The 25,697-nt window shown below is 43.7% G+C and overlaps 2 protein-coding genes across 7 annotated transcripts; one reads left to right on the top strand and one right to left on the bottom strand.

The window, feature by feature from the left end:
• The first annotated feature begins 2,115 nt into the window (after window positions 1-2,115).
• Window positions 2,116-16,997, top strand: LOC143319166 (dynamin-2-like). 6 transcript variants are annotated; one of them, XM_076727833.1, is made up of 21 exons: window positions 2,284-2,574; window positions 5,393-5,466; window positions 5,594-5,743; window positions 5,850-6,053; window positions 6,931-7,029; window positions 7,229-7,389; window positions 7,542-7,684; window positions 7,777-7,912; window positions 8,116-8,183; window positions 9,832-9,970; window positions 10,729-10,815; window positions 10,943-11,013; window positions 11,347-11,401; window positions 11,665-11,676; window positions 13,773-13,883; window positions 13,984-14,093; window positions 14,191-14,302; window positions 15,094-15,261; window positions 15,358-15,584; window positions 16,386-16,634; window positions 16,870-16,997. In XM_076727833.1, the coding sequence occupies exons 1-21, from the start codon at window positions 2,414-2,416 to the stop codon at window positions 16,937-16,939; spliced, it is 2,607 nt and encodes an 868-aa protein (XP_076583948.1). In that variant the 5' UTR covers window positions 2,284-2,413; the 3' UTR covers window positions 16,940-16,997. The 6 variants fall into 6 exon arrangements, with proteins under 6 accessions (XP_076583951.1, XP_076583952.1, XP_076583948.1 ...); XM_076727832.1 differs by lacking the exon at window positions 9,832-9,970 and adding an exon at window positions 8,576-8,714; XM_076727835.1 differs by having other exon boundaries at window positions 16,873-16,995.
• A 2,210-nt stretch (window positions 16,998-19,207) lies between these two features.
• On the bottom strand, window positions 19,208-23,995 carry tmed1b (transmembrane p24 trafficking protein 1b). Its single transcript, XM_076727838.1, has 5 exons — window positions 23,714-23,995; window positions 22,295-22,392; window positions 22,017-22,206; window positions 20,616-20,783; window positions 19,208-20,491 (listed from the first exon to the last, which is right to left on the bottom strand). The coding sequence occupies exons 1-5, from the start codon at window positions 23,963-23,965 to the stop codon at window positions 20,441-20,443; spliced, it is 759 nt and encodes a 252-aa protein (XP_076583953.1). The 5' UTR covers window positions 23,966-23,995; the 3' UTR covers window positions 19,208-20,440.
• Window positions 23,996-25,697: the final 1,702 nt, after the last annotated feature.

The raw sequence follows: 25,697 nt of genomic DNA, 5'->3' as shown, positions 1-25,697 counted from the left end.
GTGATGGACCTTAGAATTTAGCACTATGAGTTTGCTAGTTAGCTAGTTAGCATCTATTACAGCTTTGTGGTGAATAATGTGACAGAAACATCAATGTAAATCTGCTCTAAATATGATTATTAAACTCTTCTGTGAGGATATTTCTTTCTCTGACTTGGGTCTGTCACTCTCACTTGCTGTAGGCTATATCAGTTTGGCCGGGTGATGCTCTACCTTACTTCACAATAAAATTACCACTGAAATAGACCCGACATTACACATTGCCTGCAAAAAAAACCACTTAACCTCAGCCTCTCAAACTGTGTGCTGGCCCTCGCTAGAGGGATGCACAGGCATCGCAAGGGGGATGCGCATGGCCAGGAGGGAAACGTGGAGAGCCTGTAAAGTAGTAAAGTAAAGTAGTAAAGCAGTCTGATGCTTGTGAGGCAGCTGTTAAGACTCAGGTTTGGAAGAACAACATGTACATGATTGGCAGGTTTATTAGTAAGGCAGCATGTCTTTAAACAACTGTTATATAATCCTTGATTCATAGATTTTCTGGATCTTCTTGGTCAGTCGTTCCTTCTGACTTTTGGTTATTGATTTTACTTTTAAATACTGCAGTATTAAATCACACCATTAGATTAAATAATAAAAAGGTTGTGAGCCAGGCCGTAACTTGATACCTCATACTAACTGCAGGATCAGTCTGCCACCTGCCACTCTCTCCATCAGAGCAAATGAGAATACACTGCGTCTATCTTACATTTCACAGGCACGCAAACAGCTTTTATTAGATTTGGTTATATTCAAAACCGTAGCTGCTACTGTTTTGAGCTTTGCTGTGAATAAGACATCAGCTTATACCGACAGAAAATGTTCAGTTTCACTTGTTTCACCACTTTCAGTTAATGATGACATGCTCTACTAACGAGTGATGAACAGCCTGTACACAGAATATTTGTGTTAAATACAGTACATCTGGTTACAGAGAGAAAACGCCATTTGTTGCTGACCCTGTTCTGCTCTCCAGCGCCCTCTTCTGGTTGAACAGGTGATTAGCTGGTGATCGGCTGCTGCGCTAACTCTGCCTCTCGCATACATGTTCACCACCTATGACCTCCACCTGAAAGAGAGAAACCTGTTTGTCTTCTTATAATTAGATCCCACAGGCATTTCTGAGCCCAGTTTAATGAATTTTATGCTGAAAAAACTGTAACCTTGGTAGACATTTGCTTTCTTTGCCTCATTTTAGTCTCAGATAAACGTCTGACTACATTATTGTGTCGAACAAAAGCTGTGGATTTTGTCCTCCATCACTTACAAAGAAGGCACGTTTGGAAAGCGGCTTTTAACAGCCAGTATGAACAGGAGGAAGGATTACAGTTATTAAAACCTGTGTCAGTATTCATATGGAGTCTGGAGAACAGTCATTTTATGGGTCAGTATATTATTGAAGTGTATGGGGTAAATGAGGCACAGCTTGGTTCATTTTTAGGTGACAAATTTTAAAAAAATCGATGAAAAAATAAATCCAAGTGGATGTTTTTGAGATGGTTTAAAGATCATGTAAATGTTTGTGGCTCTGTTGTAAAAACACAAACCTTTGAGGTCCAGGTCCTAACAGAGGTCAGAGTTATGGGTGAGGTTTGAAGGTGGTTAACAGCAGACACACGTAGCTGTAGTAGAACACGACCTGCGAGTTATTTTCTCGTACAATCCTGAACAGCTATCAGGAGCCAGAGCCAGGCGAGGTGAACGTGCGACAGCAACTATCAAGGCAAACAGGAACAGATCTGATAACAGGGAGGATTGTTGCTTAATAGTTTTAAAACATACAATATATAGAAATTAGAAACAAAGGCCAATCCCTAATAAAAGCCCTGCTTAAATAAAGGTGTGCTTCACTCCCTGTGAGGCGACTTTTTTTCTTTTGCAGGTGTAAACCAGGTGAAGGTGAAGCTAGCTGACGTGTTTTGTGTGTTTTTTTATTATGTATACAAATAGATTGTTCATTCTTCCTGTTTCAAAGTGCAAGTCCAACAACTGTATTGTAAAAATGATGACATGTCTGTGTACGTTGACAGACGTCTCGGCTGACCAATGGCTGAAGGCAGTGACACTGGAGGCGGAGCCACAGTCTCCGGCGGAGGCAGGGAGTCGCCTGACCGGATGATGACAGAAGTTTTCGGGCTTAATGAATCTACTTTTTATCATGCGATCATCCAGTTGGTGAAGCCGCCGGTGCTCTGAGCCTCTCTGGGACTCTCGCCTCTAAACTGCCTCCAGTTTGAATGAAATAAACACACTGGGACTCTGACAGACTGCGGTGCCATCTGGGAACTTTTGGTTTGCTAGAAGATCGACCCTTTGGCTCTCACTTGACCGGGCAGGAGAGCAGTAAATAGCCCGCTGGGCTGACCGAGGTGCCGCGATGGGAAACAGGGGAATGGAAGATCTCATTCCCCTCATCAACAAGCTCCAGGACGCCTTCAGCTCCATCGGCCAGACCTGCAACTTGGACCTGCCGCAGATAGCGGTCGTCGGCGGCCAGAGCGCAGGGAAGAGCTCCGTGTTGGAGAATTTCGTCGGGAGGTTGTACCGTTTATATGCAGTCTTGGATTCATCTGACAGTGTGAATGTGATATTTACTTTGTTGACTGAAGTTTGTTACTGTTCGTTTAAGGCAAACTCCACCGAGCTTTTGCGTAAAAGTCGCCAACTAAGCACTTGGTTACGCACTCTGTGTCGGTGCCTCCCAGTTTTTTTTTTTTTTTTTCCCCCTCAACGGGTTTTTTCCATGTTGGAGCTCTCAGCTATTCACAATACATTATTGCGCATTTTACGCAAGTAAACAGCTGTGAAGTGAGAGACAGAAACGATCGGAGAATTGGTGTAAATGTGACTTCAGTCTAGAGCTCCACGTCCTAAATCAACACCATTAAAAATGTAACTTATCAGCAGAAACATGAACACTGACGCGTGAAGTCACTGCTTCAGTTTGTCAAACATTTACAAACACTGTTTCCTTGTCGGCAATAATTTTTATAGGCCTCATATTACGTGGGCCGGGTCAATGTTTTTAACCTTTAAGGGTGAGGTTGATGAGACGATCATCAGGTAGATGAATTTTTGGAGAGTTGCCTCCAGTCTGCGCTCTCAGCTCGCCTGCACTGCTGAATTTCTGTGTGAGGTTGACGAATGACTGAAGGAATTTGAATGAGCAGTTGTGGACCCTCTTTGATGACAAATACCCACAAACCAACTGCTCCATTAATGCCACATGTTAGGATCATTCTGCTCAGTTTACAGAAATGTGGAAAAGAGTCACATGGGGAAGAAGACATGGCTGTAGAGGCCCTGACTACTGAAGACATCCGCAGCAGCTTTGTGTTTTTATCTCCAAGTGTAGGTGCCCAGAACAGGGACCACTTTACGCGTCTCCATGTCAGAATGATTTCACTTGTTGTCCAATAGATAGGGAATGTTGATTAGGCAGCCACGGCTCCTTTTTTTCCTGCTGCCTTTTGTCTCTGAGTCCCGAGCGGTGGCTGGGGGAGACAGTAGGGGCATTGATGTGTTCGTGCTGGGGTCATCAGTGATGTCACCAGCTGCACTGTCATGTGTATATGACACACTGGGTACCAGATACCCACAGAAGGCTACTTAGCTGTTTTCATGTTTGTTAATTAGCCCTCTGACGCAGAGGTGTCACGCCGGCCTGTGAGATCTGTTTATTTATTCACTTTGAGTTAGTTCAGGGCTCCGGCTAACACTTAGTTTTCCACTTCATCGTATAGACCAGTGGTTCTCATCCTAGGGGTAGGGACCCCACCACAATTGGGCAGATTCATGGTTAAGGTTGATCTGAGGGGCCACATGATGATTAATGGGATAAAGCGAAAGAAAGAAAGAAAGAAAGCATTATTCATGTACACAGATTTAAGTTTTTGGATTTTTCTATTATCTTTTGTTTGTGACATATTGGACGATTCTGGCTTCAGGTCAGTTTTTCAAGCATGACAATCTGAGCTGTTTTGAGGAGGAAATCACTCTTTTGTGCACATATGCAAGCTGTGACAAGGAGTCACTGCTTCATTTCAGAAGTTCGAAGGATTTGGAATAGGGAATAATGATTATCTTCATTATGAATTAATATGTTGTTTTTGATAATAGATTAATAGCTTAGTGCATGAAAAGTACAAAAAAAAAAAAATGTGGAAAATGTCCATCATCAGGTCTGAGAGTCCAAGATGACATTGTCAAATAGTCCAAAAAGACATTATATTCAGTTTAAAATGACAGAAAATAGAGAAAGGCACTAAATTCTTATACAGAAGAAGCTGAAACCAGAAAATATTTGGTTTGCTTTTCACTTGATTTAAATGACAAATAACTAATCAATACACAAAATTGTTACAGATTAGATATTTTGTTGGGAACCACTGATTTACACTATAAAGAGTGGAGCCCTGCACAAGTTCTAAACTAATGCCAGACCAACAGCCAAAAGCTCAACAGTCTTCAATCTACAATGATGTAAAACACCAAAAGAAGCGAATCCTCACTGTGACCAGCAAACGTTTGGGTGGGCTGTTTACTGCGCAGATGTCTCAGCCATTTCATTGATTAGCTGTCCTGTTGGTCATTGTGTTGTTCATGTCGTGCTTTCATAAGTGACAGGAAGAGATGAGGAAAGAGGATGGGAATCGCTGTTGTGTAACATCCTGACTGCTCTGTCAGCAGTGGACAACAGGCACAGGGTGTATATGTATGTATGTGTGCAGATGTGTTTTTCTGTATGTGTGTGTGTGTTTATGGCCTGCTTTCCTTACTCTGAAACTCAGCTCAGTCTTTGCTGCTGACCTGGCAAACACACACACACACACACACAGACAGACAGACAGACAGACAGACAGACAGACAGACAGACAGGCAGACATATTCCTGTAGCCTGCAGAGATGTGCAGCCAGTGACCTGAACATGATCACAGTTCTATTGAACAGGAGTTTCCATCCAGATGAACGTCTGTGTGACGAGAAGGGAAACAGAGACACGTGTTTCTCCCTCTTTGCGCTATTTATAATGAATAAGGTTGTAATTCAATCTTTGTTTTGCATCAATAATGCACACGTCTGCATGCACAGAGACTCGGCATCAGTTTTAGAGCTTGAATACTTATTTTGGTCGAAGCTGACCCGTGTTCAGCTTTTTGACATCAGAATGTCTGGTGTGTTTTTTTTGTCCTCTCAGCTGATATTTGTTGACTGAGAAATAGCATCATGTTACTGAATAATTAATCCGGGATTAATGAGAGTGCTTCTTATTTGAACATTTAATTTGACATGTTGTTATCCTCGTCCCTGAGTGTGTGTGCATGTATATTAAACATTATCTCTGCCTCTCCCTCAGGGACTTTTTGCCCAGAGGATCCGGCATCGTCACCCGTCGTCCTCTCATCCTGCAGCTGGTTAACAGTAAAGCAGGCAAGTTGTGTGCATGAGCTGTACTCGTGAACGTGCAGCCGACAGGTGTAGACACACACACACGCCTTCCGTATTTGCCTCTGTATCCATCAGCCCTCCCTCTGATTCTCTGCTTGTCTCCATGTAGAGTACGCAGAGTTCCTGCACTGTAAGGGACGTAAGTTTGTGGACTTTGATGAGGTTCGCCAGGAGATTGAAGCAGAGACTGACCGGCTCACCGGATCCAACAAGGGCATCTCCCCCATCCCCATCAACCTCCGGGTCTACTCCCCTCATGGTAACACACACACACACACACACACACACACACACACACTGCCTACTTGCTGCACTTTTCCAACCTCTGTCTGACTTACTTCTTCCTTCCTGCTTTCCTCTCTCAGTCCTGAACCTGACCCTGATCGACCTGCCCGGGATGACCAAAGTGGCCGTGGGAGACCAGCCCCATGACATCGAGCACCAGATCAAGGACATGCTGATGCAGTTCATCACCAAGGAGAGCTGTCTGATCCTGGCCGTCACCCCGGCCAACAGCGACCTGGCCAACTCTGATGCCCTCAAGATTTCCAAGGAGGTGGACCCTCAGGGTAAGGGGACCTCGCAAGACCTTGAGGAAAACATGCTAATGTGACCATTTTTTTTGTTCTAAATTTGAACAAGGCTAATTACTCTTTGCTGTATCTTGCAGCTATTCTTCTTACTATTAATCATTGCCTCAGCGCAGGAGCCAGCTCGCCAAAATAATTAACAGTTACATTATTAAAAGACTTCCTGGCAGCATAGAGGTACTGAATAAGATTAGTTAGAAAATATAATGAAACTGAATAATCCCCACCTTTGGCCTTCTTTCATTCAATCCTGAAGATGTTATTGACATTTCATAACTACACACTGTGTGTAGACACTGTGTGTAGCACTTAGTAGAGGGTCATTGCTTCTCAGCTCAATGATTTTATTTTGTAGGTTGTCAGAAACATCAGCTGGTTCCACATTAAATGCGTTCAGGTCCTTTTGTTGTCTTTTCATGTCCTGAAACCCCTCACCAAACTCTTGAAGTTTTCACACTCGGCAGCGTATTCAGATGTCACGGCAGGCGCACATTGTTTCCTCTTTCCAGCTGCACTTTCCACAGCTTTGATTTCACTTCAAAAGATTTCACATTTGAAAGCAGAGAGCCGAGAAGCTGTCTGGAGCTTGAGGTGCTTGGTAATGTCCACCATGAAGGCCAAATCACACCGACACTCGCTATCACTGAGTCTCCACCTCGGGTTTTACTTCATGTCTTTGAATTATTCCAAACCGACACGTTGGTAGTCCACTATTTCATGTTATTTTCTTTGTGGCTGAAGTCAGTGCTTGAATTGAATTTTTGAACTGCCTTGTGGGTCGGATCCAACAGTCTCTCGGGCTCCACATGTTCCTCACCCCTGTATGAGAACATAATCGTGACACCTTTGTCCTCAGGGCTGCGGACCATTGGTGTGATCACCAAGCTGGACCTGATGGACGAGGGGACAGACGCACAAGACATCCTGGAAAATAAGCTACTGCCACTCCGCAGAGGTAAGACCACACACACACACACACACACACACACACACACACACACACACAGAGTACATTCTGAGGTGCTGCTCTACTTTTTTGACCTCAGTCTGGTCTTCAGCAGGTGAAACACATTGGATTTGGGTTAGAGGTCAAAAACATTCTACTAGTCGAACAAAAACAACAGTTTGGCTGCCTTGTCTGTATTTTTCTGCAGGCTACATCGGGGTGGTGAACCGCAGTCAGAAGGACATCGATGGGAAGAAAGACATCCGTGCTGCTTTGGCTGCTGAGAGGAAGTTCTTCCTGTCTCACCCTGCGTACAGACACATTGCAGAGCGCATGGGCACACCACACCTGCAGAAGACGCTCAATCAGGTTAGACCTGACACACGCACACACGCACACACGCACACCCTGCAAGTCTATTTAATGTCAAAATTTCCAGGGTTATTCACAGAATAAATGAGAAGCTAAAACCCATTAACAGGTTTTCTTTAAAGGTTATTTTTCCCTTTATTTTTCTCCAGCAACTTACCAACCACATCCGTGACACATTGCCAGGGTTACGCAGTAAGCTGCAGAGCCAGCTGCTATCGCTGGAGAAGGAGGTGGAGGAGTACAAGAACTTCCGCCCCGACGACCCCACACGCAAGACCAAGGCCTTGCTTCAGTCAGTGCATACACACACAGATGCAGACACTCACAAGCACACATTAGTTGAGGAAGTGATAACATTCCCACTATGCTATGCACAACCTGCAGGATGGTGCAGCAGTTTGGCGTGGACTTTGAGAAGTGCATTGAGGGGTCCGGGGACCAGGTGGACACCTCCAACTTGTCTGGTGGAGCCAAGATCAACCGCATCTTTCACGAGCGCTTTCCCTTCGAGCTGGTGAAGGTGAGCATGCCATGATCTTTGCTGTCATAGTACTATTTTTAGTGCCTCTGTGAGTGTTTTGTATTTACACTACTGAAGTTGTAATCTTCATAGATACTGTGACTCTCAGAACTCTCATAAATCTAATACAAAGAAAGGGCACACAACCCTACAAATGAACAAGAACAAATGAAAGCTTAGCCTTTTTTTGCACTGTGTTATAGATGGAGTTCGATGAGAAGGAGCTGAGGAAAGAGATCAGTTACGCCATCAAGAACATCCATGGAGTCAGGCAAGTTGGGATGACCTGCAAACAGCACATCACATGTAGCAGCTTAGCTGTGTGCCAGCCTTTTCCCTGTTTCTTTGTGTCCATTCAGCTTTATAAAGGGCCTCAGTCTTGTCTGTCTTCAGGTGTCTATGTCTGTCCTGTTTTTCATGTCTCTGTTAAGTTCTTCTGGCTCTTCTGTCTGTCCTTGTTTTTCTATCATCTGTGATGATCTGTTTTTATTTAGTCTCCCTGGTTACCCTGATGTCTGTCCTCCTCACCACTTCTTCCAGTGTCTCTTCCACTACTCGTCATTTGGTCTTCCTAAGTGTCTGTCTGCAGATGTCTTCCTTCATCTTCCTGTGTGTCTATCTACATCCCCCCCTCCATGTCTGTCTTGTCTGTATGTCCTTCAGGACAGGCCTGTTCACCCCAGACCTGGCGTTTGAGGCCATAGTGAAAAAGCAGATCATTAAGCTGAAAGAACCCTGTCTGAAATGCATCGACCTGGTCATCCAGGAGCTCATCAACACAGTCAGACAGTGCACTAATAAGGTATCACTGCATGGTCTCCTGCCCGGCGCCCACACCTGTACATACACAGCACAGAGACCAGCCAACTTTAGAGCTGCCAAGGGCTGTTTTAGTGCCAAACTTCTGTAAAAATGCAGCTGTTTTAGTTTTTTAGCCATAATTTCAATAAAATGGATACATTCAGTGGGAGGGTTCAGTTTTTTCAGTCCTGTTTTGAAGTTCATGTTTGAACGTGCCGGCTGTACTGCAGTGCACTGGAGTGGTGTCTCTGAGAGGCTGTGTGGTCAGAAGCAGACGGGCTGTTACATGTTCCTGCAGGTTCATTACAAACAAGCTGCAGGCTTGGTTTAACGCTAAGAGTCTGCAGCCATGCTAGCAGCTCTGCTAAGACACAGCTACACGCAAATGCGAGCATGCTAACATTCTCACGGTGCCAATGCTAACATGCTGCTGTTCAGCAGGTATAATGCTGTCAATGTTCACTATCTTACTTCAGCATGTTAGCATGCCAGAGCTGGATTTATGCTTACGAATTAAGACTCTGCTGCATTGCTGCATACCTACAACGGCTACGTGTGTCGGCTCCGATCACACTGATGATGGAAATGTCAGAAGATAAGTTGAAATTTTGACCTGATGGTGGCAGTAGAGGAAATTTAAAGCATCACCAATAATTGATCATCGTCTGGGAACCATGAATGTCCCAGTGTACAAGATTTAATTGCAATCCATCCAATAAGATGTTGAGATGTTTTGGTCTGGACCAAATTGGTGGACAAACTGACATTTCCATTCATAGAGCCGTGCAGCTAGCATGGCTAAACAGCTGTAGGCTGACTCTTAACATGAGGAGGAAGCTGCAGCTGCAATGAGCTCTGTTGAGAACCTGCACCTTGTTTCTGTTGTGTACATGAAGTAGAACTAACGAAATACCTGTTTTTTTTTCTTTGTCATACTCCTCAATCTCCATCATCCTTTTTTCCTTTTTGAAACTTTATTCTTTATCTAATCTGTTCCGTCCAACTTGGGCTTTTATTTTTCTACCAACATTCCCTTTCTTCCTCATCACGACCCATGCTACACCGCCTCCTCCTTCGCCTGACATTAAACCTCCAACTCCCATGATGCCTCACCACAGGACAGGCCTGTTCACCCCAGACATGGCGTTTGAGGCCATAGTGAAAAAGCAGATCATTAAGCTGAAAGACCCGTGTCTGAAATGTGTCGACCTCGTCGTTACCGAGCTTGTGGCCCTGATCAGGAAGTGCACTGAAAAGGTAAACAGGACCAGCGGAGAGACAGATTAAAAAGTGATGAATGCAGAGAGGGCGCTGAAAGGGGAGCGAGTCAAAGGGGAGAAAAACAAATTCAAGCAAAGATAGAGAGCAGTGAAGGGAACGACTCAAATCACAAAAATCAATGAACTAACTTGTCTCTGTCTTTCGTTGTTGATCGATACCTGCTGCTTTGAAGGCTTCGCTCAGCACACATCCCACCCACCCTACCCTTCAGTGACAAATGAGCCCATTCTGGTCCAGGACCCCTACCAGCCCACTTACCCACTTGGTGATTTATGTAACAACCCCCCACTGACACTCAGAAATTCCCCTGCTTAGAAATGGCTGTCTTCACCCGGTCTTCACACACTCTACTCTGCACCATTGACAACAATAATGCACCCCTCACAAAACTGACCTTTTTTCCTCATTCTTACCCGATTTGTTGAGACTCCTCAAGAGCTTGAGATGATGTCCCGCTAACGGCGATTTTTAACACACTGTTTTGACGCAACTGCCGTCACAACATCTAAAACTGACATGAAATCTCAAGCTGAAGTGGAAGTCATTAGTGCATGGCACGCCTCCTCACTCTTCATCCGTCACATGGCTTTCCTCATAGTTGTGTTTACACTGTATGTAACTGCTGTGGATGCGCAGTGTTTACGGTGTTGTGTAAGCCTACACAGGTGTGTATATCCTGTAATCGCGGTGCCTGCAGCAGTGCACGTGTGTGTGTTTTGCGTGTGTGTCAACAGCTGGGATCGTACCCTCGCCTGAGAGAGGAGACCGAGAGAATCGTCACCACCTACGTCAGAGAGAGAGACAGCAAGACCAAAGACCAGGTGTGTGTGTGTGTGTGTGTGTGTGTGTGTGTGTGTGTGTGTGTAGGATGGAGAGAGGCAGGTAACCCACCTGTACACTTGTATGGTTTCAAGTCTTGTGAACGTAACGAGATGTTTTGCCTCTCAGGTGCTGCTGTTGATTGACATTGAGCTGTCCTACATCAACACTAACCACGAGGACTTCATTGGATTTGCCAAGTAAGACGAAGCTTCAGATGCTCATTGAACTGAGACAATTAATCGATTAATTGATTAATTGATTGTGAGGGTTTCTTTGTTATGCTTTATGCTAAATAGATTTTTTTTGGCTGTCTGTAATAAGAAATTTCAGTGTCATCTTGAGTTCTGGGATACTATCTTCAAATATTTTGATTAATTGGTTAAAATAATCCTTATGTGGTGCCTGAAATTTTCTTGTGTGTCGTATTCTCTTTAACACACAGTCAATGTGTAGGGAATGATCAATCAAATGTGAAGACACATGAACCAAGTCACAGTCACTGCTCATCTTATTGAATCTCTCTCCTGCAGTGCTCAGCAAAGGACTGCTGCTAACGCCACCAAGAAGAGAGTCATGCCCAACCAGGTAATGACCCCCCCCCCCCCCCCCCCCCCACACACACACACACACACACACACACACAATGTCCTCACACCACTGTAGCATCTCGGCAGCTACTTTCTCCTGCTGCTCTTCTTATTTCTCGTTGTGTCGTTGTCTCAGCCCGTCTCTCCTGTCATTGTTGCCCTGTGTTGCTTCACATTTACATACTCTTGTCTGTGCCCCTCTTGTCTTTTCTATTTCCCTTTCCTCTTTCTCCTCTCCTCTTCCTCCTTTTTACGGCCCAGGGAGAGATTCTTGTAAGTACCGTACCCCCCTGCACCTCCACTTGTCACTTCCTCTTTGGGTGGGTGGGGGAGTCAACGGTCATTGAGGCCATGTCGGAACATTTGTGCTCCTTGACGAAGAAGAGGGAAGTGAAAGAGTCACAGTAATGGACGTATTACGAGAACTGGACACAACGCACAGAGACGCTCTGTTCATTCCAGTTTTCCAAGTTTCTCACACAGCGAAAAGGTCAAAATAGTTTTGTGTCATCGTGTTTGATTTTACTCTGTGCGGCTCACTGCACATCTCTGTCCCCGTCCCCATTGACTTTGCACTGGGATGATGTCACACACTAAAGAGGAGAAAGCTTTACAAATATTAAATCTTTGTGGTTTAAAAAGTTACAGCACAAAGAGCAATAACAATGTTTGTCTGCCATTTTAAAGGTGGACATTTTGGTGCTCCTGGTTGGACTGATCTTTTTATTCTAATACTGTGTGGAAGTTAGAATAGTTATTTATTTTATTCCAAATTCAACTTCGATCAACTTCTGGTCTGACTCACACCATCATCACCCTGTAGTCTGTCAGTTAGCACCTTTACATGCACAGTAGTGTCTGTCATGTCATCTCATGGTTTTGATGATGATGATGATGATGATGATGATGATGATGATGATGATGATGATGGGTTGGGGTGGTGGGTGGATACATTTTATTTCTACAATACTGTATGAGAAAAATCGAACTAATCACTTGATATGAATAGAACAATGTGGTGTATTTGACTCCTCATCGAGGACACACGGCATCTGACTTTCTCTTCCAGATGTCCTGACGAGGGTTAATGATCCAAAGTTCAATTTAATTTCATTCACATTGCACTTTTACAGTTCAACCTACAACAGGCCTGGATTCAAAGCTTGACGTCTGTTTCCTATAGTAGGATGCTTGTAGGGTATCTAAAGGGGATGTCGATGTGGATCTGTTTTGACACGGGGGTCTGGACATGACAAATCTCCCTTCAACCAACTGCAGCAGTTTCAAGTTGCCCCTCATCTGTTTGTAAAGTTCAAGGCAGCTCTGCTTGCATGGCTCACTGACGTTCGCTGTCACATCATTAATCTAAACTACTGGCTGCAGCTTTTTGGCAGCTGTCAGTCCAGAGGCAAACATCTGGCTGATACCAAGACTATATTAACCAAAAATACCTGGACTGATCCCATGTCTCTTGAAACTTTATTTCACTCTAAGTTCGGGGTGTAGATCATTACAACTTTCATTGTTCTTTCAGTGTCCTGGTGTCAGTTTTATCCCAGTTTTGATTGTATATGAGATATGATGGAACTTAAGCCTGTCTGGTGCTCTGTCTCTGATTCTTATGCAGCAGTGTGTGTGGGTCATAAAGTAAGTGACAGCCAGCATTTAAGTCAGGACATGACAGTGAGCTTCAGTCCTCAGTAAACTGTTCTCATGTCAGCCTGCAGATTCCACAGATCCAGGCGTATATATGGCAGTATGACCATCGAGGTTTTTTAACAGTGAAATGTGTGCATAGGTTATAAAGTAGATCGGGTGTCTTCCTCCGCTTTGGCACCCTTCCAGCTGGTGGTATCCATGGCAACCATCAAGCTCGTCTGCTCCTAAAAATGGCCCAGATTATAATGGTGGTCTATGGAGAAATATGCTTTTTAGGCTGCAGGGGAGTCTGTTTTGCAGCACCACAGCTGTTACACGGTTGCATGGTTAGACCACCCAGATTAGGCTTTTGCATCTGTCCGCTTATTATTCCTGCGTGTGTGTGTGTGTGTGTGTGTGTGTGTGTGTGTGTCCTTTGTCCTCCTGGCCGTCAGTCCGGCAGTGAGAGGGATGCAGAGAAGGTGACTTTTCATTGGAGCCGTCATCATTTCTTTTTTTGTGTCTCTATGTTTGCAGTGTGTTTTCAGTCCATGCCATGTGGGTTGGCCTGCACTGGTCTCTTATTTAACTGACTTCTGCATGACTGTTGTGCCACATGTCCGCCTTTTTCTCCTCTGTTTGTTTGTAGTGTTCTGTTTGCTTGCTGTAGATACACATTACCCCTCTTGTGGGGTGTGCAGTTTAGTCAACTGTTGGACTCTCGTGTGCAGGTGATCCGCAGAGGCTGGCTCACTATAAACATCAGCATCATGAAGGGAGGATCCAAGGACTACTGGTTCGTCCTGACCGCTGAGTCCCTGTCCTGGTACAAAGACGAGGAGGTAAAGCTGCTGACGGGACAGTGAATGCATGAAAATATAGAGTTTACTCTTCTTTTTTTCTGACAGTTTTCAATGTCATGATCTGTGGGTGTTTTATCAGGAGAAAGAGAAGAAGTACATGCTGCCTCTGGACAACCTGAAGCTGAGAGATGTGGAAAAGGGCTTCATGTCCAGCAAACACGTCTTTGCCATATTCAACACGGAACAGAGGTGTGGATGCCAGCATCCTCTCAGACGGTCATAATCATGCTGTTCATCTGCTCATTAATCTTTGGATAATGTGTGTGTGTATGTGTGTGTCTTACAGGAATGTGTATAAAGACCTGCGTCAGATTGAACTGGCGTGTGACACTCAGGAGGATGTTGACAGCTGGAAGGCTTCGTTCCTCAGAGCCGGTGTTTACCCTGAGAAAGACCAGGTACACAAGAGGGTGTTCACACGTTAAATACCAAAAGCCAAATTGTACAAATTGTATTTACAAAGGATTCCAGCATTGCTTTAAATTTGGCTGAGGGATATTTAAAGATGCACAGCACACATTGCCTGTTTGCATATATTTGGGTAAGATTACTTTGTGGGTAAAGTTTTAAACTGCATTTTACTGTATTATCCTGTTCCACAAGCACAGTGTGTGCTGCTGCTTATTCAGTTCAGTGCCATGCTGGTCCAGGAAGCAAAGTGAGGATCCAGTATCCAGGTCAAAGCTATGCACTGGTGACCTTCCACACTAGTATATTTAGATCATCTAAAAAAAAATTCCCATCCAGCATGTTTAAAATGACGAATGTGTCCAGATGTATTCGCATTGGAGGGTGCATCCAAAAAGATCTGATAGTTGAGGTCATGAATACAGGTGGAGTGTGGTTCAAAGTATTTTTCGAGAACAATAAATAGTCAATAAAAGACATATTTCTAATAATAATAACAATAATAAACGTCATCTATGTAGCATTTTTCTGAACAAAGTGCTATATAAATGAAGTTATTTCTTTTAATCTCAGCCAATCAGATTTGATTGACAGAGTCCAAATACAAATATTATTTCATCCTGATTGTGTGATGTCACATATTGCTGAGCACCAGAGACCCGCCCAAATGGATGCGTCACATGTGAAATAACCGAAAGTGGGAGACAGTATTGTGTTCATGGAGCAGCCCTTTAACCGATCAACACCTCTGCTCTCTGTCCGTCTCTGTCTTGGTCTCCAGCCCGAGAGCGAAGATGCGATGAACCCCAGCGACACCGTGTCCATGGACCCACAGCTGGAACGGCAGGTGGAGACCATCCGCAACCTCGTGGACTCATACATCGGCATCGTCAACAAGTCCATCCGAGACCTCATGCCCAAGACCATCATGCACCTCATGATCAACAGCGTGCGTCTCGTCTTCCATTAGTCATACACAACTTTTAGCATACTAGTATAGCCGTATTAACCGCCCGTCCTGCCTTTTGCCCTCTCCCGTCTCCAGGCGAAGGACTTCATCCACTCTGAGCTGCTGGCCTACCTGTACTCGGCCGGGGACCAGGGCAGCTTGATGGAGGAGTCGGCAGAGCAGGCTCAGAGGAGAGATGAGATGCTGAGGATGTATCATGCCCTGAAAGAGGCCCTGGTCCTCATAGGAGACATCAGCACCACCACTGTTTCTGTCCCAGTGCCTCCACCAGTAGACGACAGCTGGATTGCCAAGGATCCAAAGTAAACATGAATAAACACAAATCTATCAGCCAGTATTTGCTTTTCGGCGTACGTGTCGGCCGATAGGGAACAAGAAGCGTCAGTGCAGACAAGCCAAACTAGATGAGAGGAAATTTAGATTCAGTGTCACCATTTCATAGTTTGTCCACCAGAGAGCACTGATGTGTTGCACAATGTCCTGGTTTGTATTCTGGTAACAGTTCTTTAAAAAAGCTAAATCAAAGGTATCTGCCTCAAAGATTTTCTTGTGACATTTCCTGTAAGAATCAAAACGAATACTTGGAGTTGTGCAGGTCAGAAAGAGGGGCGTATTTATTCCAGATCAAAGTTCCATCTAAGTCAGTCCCTCACTGACTTGATGTCATATTCAACATTTCACAGCTCATCAGCAGCTGGCAGTCTCATCAGCATCACCTTATTTCTCTATTTACATGTGCACACCAGAACAGTTTGAGCGTGCTGCCACCTGATACAAAGGAATGAAATAATAAGTACTTGTATTCAAGCATGTAATCCTAATTTTTGCATAATCCGCTTATCAAAAACATGCCTAAAACCTCTATATAAACCTTGTAAAATGGAATTTCTCTCAGGGAAATTGATAAAGTGTCTTCTTCTTCTGGCTTCGGAGCATCTAAACGTATGACATCAGCATCAACAATTTACCAGATACAAAAATGTGTTTAATTGGCTGTTACTTGAATATTGTCATTACTAATGACCCTCAGTGATCTTTTTCTTCTGTGTGTGTTTATCAGTGAACTGAAGGTTACTCAGTACCATTCTGCCTCTCTGTTTCAGTCATCCACCAGGATCCCGCGCTGCCCCAGCAACAGCGCCCCCTCCCAGCCGACCCCCAGCAGTCAGGGGGCCCACCCCGGGTCCTCAACCCACCCTCAACCCCTCACCGGCGTTCGGTGCACCGCCTGTGCCGTCTCGACCCGGCCCTGGCCAAACGGCCTACGCGGGCGATCCCAGCTCTGGGTCTGTGCCTCTCATCCCCTCCAGGCCGGCCCGCGTGCCTCCTGCCGTGCCGCCCGGGATCCCCAGGTAAAATCGTATGCACACACACGCACACACACACTCTGATGTCTTTATTCGTGGCTTTGGCATTGGTGGAAGTTGAGGGGACTTTTGAGACAGCTGGTGATGGGTTGTACTGTACGTTCTGGCTTTTGGTGGTTTGGGAATCATTGGTGCATGACTGTCTGATGATATTTTGCCTTGCATGTTTCTTCTCTCTCTGCCCCTCCCCCAACACCTCCCCTCCTCTCTCTTCCTGCAGCAGAAGACCCCCGGCTGCTCCCAACCGACCCACTGTCATACGTCCTTCAGAGCCCTCCCTGCTTGACTAGAAACACACACATATACACACACACACACACACACACACACACACACACACACACACACACACAAAACCACCTTTCCTTTTGTTTACACTTTTATATTTCATGTATATCCCTATAACTACAAACTTTGTCCTACTGTAACTGGTAATCTGATGCTGTTTCAGTCTGTGCATTTCAGAAGCATTCTGTATGTAATTTTGACTTTGTGCAGGAAGCTTTTTTAACATGATGAATTATTCTGCGTTCAGTATTATGAAAAGGGATACATTTGATGATTTTCTTGACTTAAAGGTTATGAACCAGCAAGTCATCTTGAATTTTGCTCATTTCATTTGAAATGAAATGTGTCTTAAAACAATATATGATTCGTAACTTTTATATAATGGTAAGAAAACACTTGTAGAAGTAATTGTTTCGTGAGTTGTATACTTGCTAACGTTTTGTCAGTAATCTTACACACTAAGCACCTCATTAAGTAAGCAGCACTTTTTGATAGTCTTTTTCTCCTCATTGTTGGTATTTTCATATTTTCAAAGCTTATTGAAAATAGACTGACCAATGAAATTTGTATGCGCCAATATTTTGTCTAATTACCGTATTACAAATTTTTTACAGTGTGGTGTAGTTGAGGTAAGAGTGACGTCCCACCACAGCCCATCCTTGCTGATATTCGTATCAAAATGATCTTAAAACAATGATGAAAAATGGTTTTGTAGTGTTATCGCCTTTAAAAAGCCATAATGAAAACAGCGACCATGAAAGAAAAGGGCCTCTCTGTCAGAAGGTGTATGAAGCGACGATGAATAAAAGAGTAGAAACAGAAGGTGTGCTGGCCGCCGCTTCTTCTTGCTGTTTGACTTTCTCTGCTCCCCTCAGATTTCCATGCACCACCGAGCCTTCCTTTGTGTTTTTCACCTCATCTTTTGTTCCATCTGTTGTTCGATCTGCCGTTTCTGCGCACTAAACACACACTACATGCACCTCCTGACACTGACGCAGAGCACAGTTCAGTGAGTCCAGGTCAAGACCTGTCGATTTGCCCCATAGTCAAATGGAGACAGCCAGGCAGAACAAGAGCGTTTCACGTCTCTGCGTGCAGCCTGGCGTGTCCGTCTTTCCTTCCTGTATGATGGAGCTGTCGGTTACCATGGTAACTGCAGTTGCCAGTGGCAACACACAGTACAGACAGTGTTACTCGTTGCTTCGGGGCCGTTCATAGAGACAGGCAGGGATGAATAAAGGTACGCAATCCCACTCCTGTTGTGTCTGTCAGCTGTGTGAGTCACTGATCCACTTATCAGCACAAACTGACTGGAAATCTTTTAATGGTTTTCTCTCACAGGCGACCTCCACAAGTCCCCTCTCGTCCAAACCACTGGTAAGAGAAACCCAGATGCTTGGACTCTGTACAGTCTGCTCGGCCTGGTGTGTTTGGCATGAGCGCCAAGGAGTTTCTGGAGCTGTTTCCTGTTTACACACCCAAAACTGTTGATTCTTCATTTTTTTTAGTTAAACATTTCAAGGAAAGACAAAATAATTGGGATGAATTATGACATATGGTCGCGTCTGCACCAACGCTGACGGCCTGTCAGCTCAGCCTCAGTTAAAAGTACTGACGAGCTCTGTAACATGCAGGTATGTTACTGATCTTACGGAGTATTTAATTGACACCGGAGATCAAATATAATGTCTATGAATGTGAGAGTAACTGATATACTGTCTCCTAATTCCTCTCTTGAAATGTCTGTGAAACCTGAGGATGGATGAGACATCTAGTAAATGGAAGAAAAATCTCAATGTCAAATTAAAACATCAAGAAACTCAGAATACTGTAATGTCCTCCTTCGAGATTGTAGAATAAACTGTTTTACACTCCTGCTCCATCGTTCTCTCTTACATTGTTAGTGTATGATGTGCACAACAAACTGTTTACACACATCATGAACTATAAACTCAAGTCAGAAGCTCATCTCTGGCAGCCACATTTGGGACTTCACACTCTATGATCAAGCAGACACTTGGCAATTTGACAACTAATTCAGTGTTTGTCAGATATTACCAGCATGCTGATTCTTCGAGTGTCTGATCAAATATGAGAAGTATTTAACCTTTATACCAACTTCAGCTTCATGTCTGATAATGTCGACGCTGTGGTTGTTTTAAGGTCAGACATTAGGGGGAGCTGCATCAGCAGAAATAAACTGTCTGGATACAGTGTGTTTGCAGGGTTATGTAAAAAAGAGTCTCAGAAGACACACACACAGACACACACAGAGTTTAAAGCCGTCAGTGTTAACAGCACTAAGGTTTCTCAATTGACATGCACAAAAAGCAGAAACCTGCTTTTGAAACACGCCTTTGCAGTACAGATTTTGCTCAACTGTAGTGTTAAATCTGTGAAATTCAGATTTCATTTCACTGGAATTAATTCCAGCACAACAGATGTTAAAAGAATATGTCGATCAACAGAGACAATTTTGAAAGATTATTCCTTTATCAGACAAGAAAACTGACATCAGTCCAAGTTTCTCCTGTGTAAAAAAAAGCATTTATCAATAACATCAATGACATCCATGAAAATATGATTTTTAATCATTCTATAGCATATGTAATGCCTGTCCTTATTTTAAAGAAAAAAAAACCCCACTTGGCATCTGTCTGAGTAAACTCAAAACGTCACATCCTGTTGACGCAAACATACATCTGGAAAATAAAAAGCGAGTCTGATCATAGGAGACCAAGCCGAGACATCCGAGCACTGAATGTTCCTACTACATATCTGTCTGAGTGCTGACGTGTACATTATTGGCAATCAGGCTGGAAAACATCCGTCTTTCTCATTCTACATTCTTATTCGTCAACACGTCAGCGTGGACGTGACCTGGCACATGAAAAGAAATCACCTTGAAACAAAACAGACAAAAAAACCCAACGATGAATGAGACTGTGGCCGAGGAAAAACCTGGACAGACAGACAAATCACAAATATCATGAAAAGATCTTTAACTGTCAGGAAGGACAAATATGCCAACAATACTATTGCACATAGTCATCCCTTACAAACTGGCATGTACCTGACCTTCAAGGTTAATTTCACCTTTAACGAAAAATTCCCAACACCTCAAACCAGTTTCAGAAACCTGGGACAGCAGTAACACCACAACATTTATTGTTCTGTCTTTGCAGGCAGCGCCTTTTTCAAAATATATTTCCTCATTGGTTTGTGGTCAGATTTGACATTAAAGACACTAAATCAAATTATATAACCTCGGTCTCTTCCTCATCTGGTTACCCTTCAGGGTCATTTCATTATTGCTCACAAACTGATCTAAAACAAGAGTGTAGGAGTGGAAAAAGATACATTACAATTGGTGTTAAATGCTGGTGTTGACGCAGACTAAATGAAAAATAATGGAGTGTAATCTGAATGGGTAACCAGCTGAACGTCTTGTGTTGGACTGTCCTCCTTCCCAAGCTGCCATTTATCACCATAAAGCAATGCCTCTATGTGCAGACCCTCCGCTTGTCGTCGAACAGTTTACGGACAGTGTAGACCTGGGGGGGGGGGGGGGGTAAACACAGATATCAAGGAGCGTAACAGACTGTAAAACCCCCTGAAACATGATCACCACAAACTTTTAACAGCTGATATTGTGTGGTGAGTCACTGCTCCATTTACCTGGGTAAGGGCCACACACAGCATCACCAGCACGCTGGCACAGGACCAGAATGAGACCCTCCACAGGTTGTCTTCTAGAAGGTTTCTGTCTCGCGCCTCAAAAGCCCGCAGCACTGTCTGCATCTGCCGGCTGCGCTCCAAGCGTCTGTGCAGAGAGTCCATGGACTCCTGAGGACAGTGTGGGGAAGACACAAGTGGGAGTAGGAGACAGAGGAAATAAAATGACACGAGGGACACAATGGACTCAAAAGCACACAGTATTCAGTCGTTTCGAGCACCGGTCTCTTCTTCAGACTCGAGCACACAGCAGTGAAATCGTTTTCACAGGAACTATTTGTTTCAAACCAAAGTATTACGCCACTCAACCAGCGCTGTGGTTTGGTTTAATAAGTAAGTCACACCTGCAGAGTAGCTGCAGAGTTTAGTTTATGAGTTTTCCGATATGAACCTCAATCATACGTTGGCTCCCTGAGTTTGCAATCAGTCATCAAAACGTTGAGAACTCCCCTGCTTGTTAAGGGTTAAGGTTGACGTTATTCTATAGTTTTCATACTGTCAGCACAACCCAAGAAATGACCAAAACCAAAAACACCAAGACGGCATTGTTCTGTCTTTCAAAACTTCCCCACTTCCCAAGCCTGTTGCTTTCAGCCTCAAGCTCAATTCGCTCCTACGGAAGAAAAAAGAAAATGCGTCCAACTCACGTCATAAAACAGCTGGACAAACATAGCAAACATGACTGAAAACAGGACTAAATTGTGTTTTTGTTGGGAACAATTTACAGCCATGGATTAATGTGCTCTAGTGGGCATTCGGACTGACTGAAAATGAACCACAGTGAGTGTGTTCATTGCAATGAAGAAACACGTCAGCCAGTGCAACAGTGTGGCTCACTGATAATACTCTTTGGACAACAATGGAGCTCTCCGGCACAGAGGAAATATCAGTCTTAGTTTACGCAGACAATACAAGATCAATTGATTGCTGGTGTTAGTCTTTTCATTGGATTTGATGACAGTAAGAAAAACACAGCATAACGCAGCCGTATTGTTTGACCAGCCAAATAATCCAGAAAGCTTAACAGCTCATCAACAAAGGCAAAAAAAACACTGATCCAGAAGACTGCTTTCAAGATACAATTAACAGTATTTGGCTCAGAGGCAAGAGCAGATGTAATCCAGAAAAAAGCTGTCGTCACTCTCCACGTTTGATTAAAACATGACAAACCTGTTACACCTATCTCTCCTCTTCTCACCTGGATGTTGTGTAGACATGGGTGAACGTATCTAAGTCAGTCAGTCAGTCAGTCAGTCAGTCTGGGGTTTATTATGAGGTCAGCTGCATAGTGAACTAGATTCCTATTTATGAATTCATTTGTAAACCCCAAAACAAGCATCTCACCCGAATGTCCTCCAGCTTGTACTCCAGAAGGCTTGCATCAGGCTCCTCTAATCCGACCCACTCATCATCTCCACCCACATCTCCTCCTTGACCCTCGATGATGATCTCGAAGAACACCATCTTCTCCGAGAAGCGACTGAAGCTGTTGTCAAAGCAGATTTCATAGTCTCCCTCCTGCGTAGGCTCTACCCTGGAAAAACAGGAAGCACAGACAAAGATAAACAGACAGCTCTACCGGTCAAGGTCAGTAAATATGAAATACGTGACGTAGCACTAACACATGGACGCCATCAGAGCGTCGAGACTCGAAGATGAGCCGGACGCCTTCTGGAGAGAGGATGGTGAAGTCCACATCCATGCCAGCACCCGCTATCACCTGTGTGCACACACATACATACACACACTGAGCAACACGCTCACAAATGATCCTCCAAAGTCAACCACTTATTTTCACCCGCTTTATCCGGGGATTATTGTTTTAGCAATTTGCTTTTACTAGATAGCTACAGTAGAGCTGACAGACAGGAAATGTGTGCCTTTCAAGAGAGAGCCATTTGCTCTCTTGGATTGGGACCCTCCCACTAAACAAACACACTGCTGACTAGTTGAACTTTATGTGGTTCTTCATGTTACATTTACACAGTGTTGCACAGCTTGGACAGTAGTAGAGCTGTAATGATTGGTCGATCAATTAATCAGCAACAATACTGATAATTGATGATTAATCATTTAAGTCATTCTTTTAAGCAAGAATGTCCAAAAACCAAAATCTCTTTTTCCTGCTGGAAAAGCAATCAAGCAATCTTGCTGTGATGGGGACACTTGGGACACTATGATGGTCACTGGTTCTGATATTTTTCAGACCAAATGATTCATGGAGAAAATATGAATGGATAATGGAAATAACTTTTGGTTGCAGCACTAGACTGGAGGCGTCATTGTGCAGCCGGAGCTCCAGTGGCTCTGCAGCAGCTGTTCGATCCCACTCAGTTAACTTTGATGAGTGAGCGGCTTATAAATCAGCCACTATGACTGATCGATCGTAAGATTCTGATCTCAACCTTTGAATAGCAGTGCCTCGATAAATGGGCACGACAAGGGTTTGGTCGTTCCTTTGCCCCTTCTCACCAGGAGCAGGGCGTCACTTCAGGAACAACCTGCTGGATGACCACAGGCTACCAGGATCTGAAACCTTCAGACAGAAGTTATGTGTACAGTCTCAGATTTACATAGTGACTCACTCAGACCGGGAGCAATGCCTGGTGTACTCTTCATTTCCTGTTATTTCCTGTACACTACTTTCTTTTTTGTCTTGCTTTGCATCTCTTTCGGGAAGGTCTTCTTAGTGCAATCATTCGCAAAGGGTGCTGGATAAAGAAAGTCTGACGTGACGTTACAGATTTTGACCACAGTCTATCGCCGTTTGTGGAAAATGTGAACTTCAGTTGGTGGTGATTAGATTGGTTACGATAACTCCCACAACATGAGGTTAGCGGAAGAATGTGAGCTATTATTAGCTTATTAGCTGACTGAGTATGCAAATGTACTCCCAGCATGTCAGCTAGCTCGAGGAGGGACGGTTAGAAACTGTTAGCCAACAACATCGTTTTCCTGGCTGGTATGAGTCTTTAGCAGATAGCAGTTAAATGTGAACACATTAAGTGCTTTTGTCTGTCGACCACACACAGTACAGTTACCTGATATTCGACCTCCATAGTACCATTCTTTACAGCTGTTTGAAAGAAACACTCGGATCTTCCGGCTGGCAGCAGAAACGTGAACTCGCTGTCTAGGCTCTGTCCGAAACAGCTCACAGACCCTAAACACCACCCAAACACTACCGCAAGGACGAGCAGTCGTCCTCTACTCCCCTCAATCCTCCGGAGAAGGTCCATGGTGAAGATATTCCCAAACCCAGGGCTATCTAAGTTCAGCCATCTCCTTCGCATCCCTCTTCCGCATCAGAACTTTGCGATATTGTGATTGGATGGAGGACCCCGGACGAGGCAAACGATGTGAACCAATCAGAGGAGGAAGGGTAGCAATCCTCCTCCAATCACTGCAGGTCTGAGGTTTTCACTCAGCACCATCCTAACAGTGGCAGCTGCTGTGACCCACTCCTGAGAGGAGTTGACCTGCTCCCAATACATAAAAATATGATGATAATGATAACACTAATAATACACTTTATAACACACAATTTATAAAGCACTTTTCCTATCAAGATTACCAAGCACTTTACATACGTCTCCGCAAGGACAAAATCATTTCATAAAGGGTTTATAGGTTGTAATTAATGTCTTTAATTATAGATTATTTCAGAATTTTCTGATATTTTCAGACTTGTAAATACTAATAATAACATAAACAAAAATGTATAATAACATACAGAATAATATCATTATTTTTGGATGCCAGATTGTAAAAAATCTCTGCAGCCATAGGCTGGAGATTTCACTCTGCAGTTAGTACTTTTTTGGTTATAGAGCAGCTGTTTAAGACAAAAAATAATAATAATAATAATTAAAAAAACTCATTAAGTAAACTTGTGACTGTGGTAATCCTTGGATGTGTGTGCAATAAGAAGAATCTTTGTCAGTGTCACTGTTTCCAAGATCAGCTACATAATATTAACTACAGAAATTGACCAATAATCATATCAGTAATAAGAATGTTGATTGTTACAACTATTAGAAACAAAGACAGAAAAAAATAATGGTAACAATAATAATACATTCATAAAAAAAGTAATGTTATTAGTCATCTTTACCACAACAGCAAATAACCTATTATAAATGCTTACTAATCAGCAAACCTAAAGCCAACCTATTTTCATAGCTGCTCCTGAGACAATGAAAGTACTGTATAGTTACAGCAAACGAGAACTCAAAGAGCCTAAAATATTATTTTGATTCTATATTAGGAAGCTTTATGTTTTCCCAAGCTGTGTGTAAAATCTCCCTCATTAACTGATTCACTATTGCCCACACAAGTGACACAAAAGTGTCCCAGTAAGTCATGACAGTGACAGTGAGCCAGCATGCACACTACCAGGACCTTGAAACTGAAACAGTTAAATGGAATTCAGCCATCATTATTTTTGTTACCTACACCCATGATTTCCTACTGTGGCATGTAAAGATGTCTTCTGGCAAAACGCCTACGGAGTACTCCATAATGAGCAGTGAATTAGGAAGCTAGACACTTGTACATCATTACCTTTTTGCATCATCACTGAGGAAGTGTCACACAACTGTGATTTTGACTGACTTTTATTGTTGGAGGAGAGCACTACATAGTGCATATTTTTCATTGAGAACTGACACTCAATTAAAATTGGGGCGAGTAAACATAGTGCACTCCGTAGCAACCTGAGTGATTTCAGACAGTCCTAGTAAATTACATACTGGACTAAGGGTATAACACTGCTTAATAGCTTCATTTTATTTAGGTGATCCAAGGCCAGCCATGGTATTACTGGGGCACTTAAATGGAATGGATTTATCATTAATGATATTACTTGGACCTGTGCTGTTCCTGAGGCCCAAGTCCTCCTCCTCATGGTGCTCAAACAGCCTCATTACTGCAGATGCAGGCCAGGCAAAAGCAACAGCAACTACCAGAAGAAAATGACTGATTCCCTGAGCTGCTCACCGAAATAGAAAGTAGTTTATATGCCTT

The sequence above is a fragment of the Chaetodon auriga genome, chromosome 4, assembly GCF_051107435.1.
Source record: "Chaetodon auriga isolate fChaAug3 chromosome 4, fChaAug3.hap1, whole genome shotgun sequence".
Lineage (NCBI taxonomy): Eukaryota > Metazoa > Chordata > Actinopteri > Chaetodontiformes > Chaetodontidae > Chaetodon > Chaetodon auriga.
Note: the sequence above shows the minus strand (reverse complement) of the source record. Positions and strands in the feature narration are given on the sequence as shown.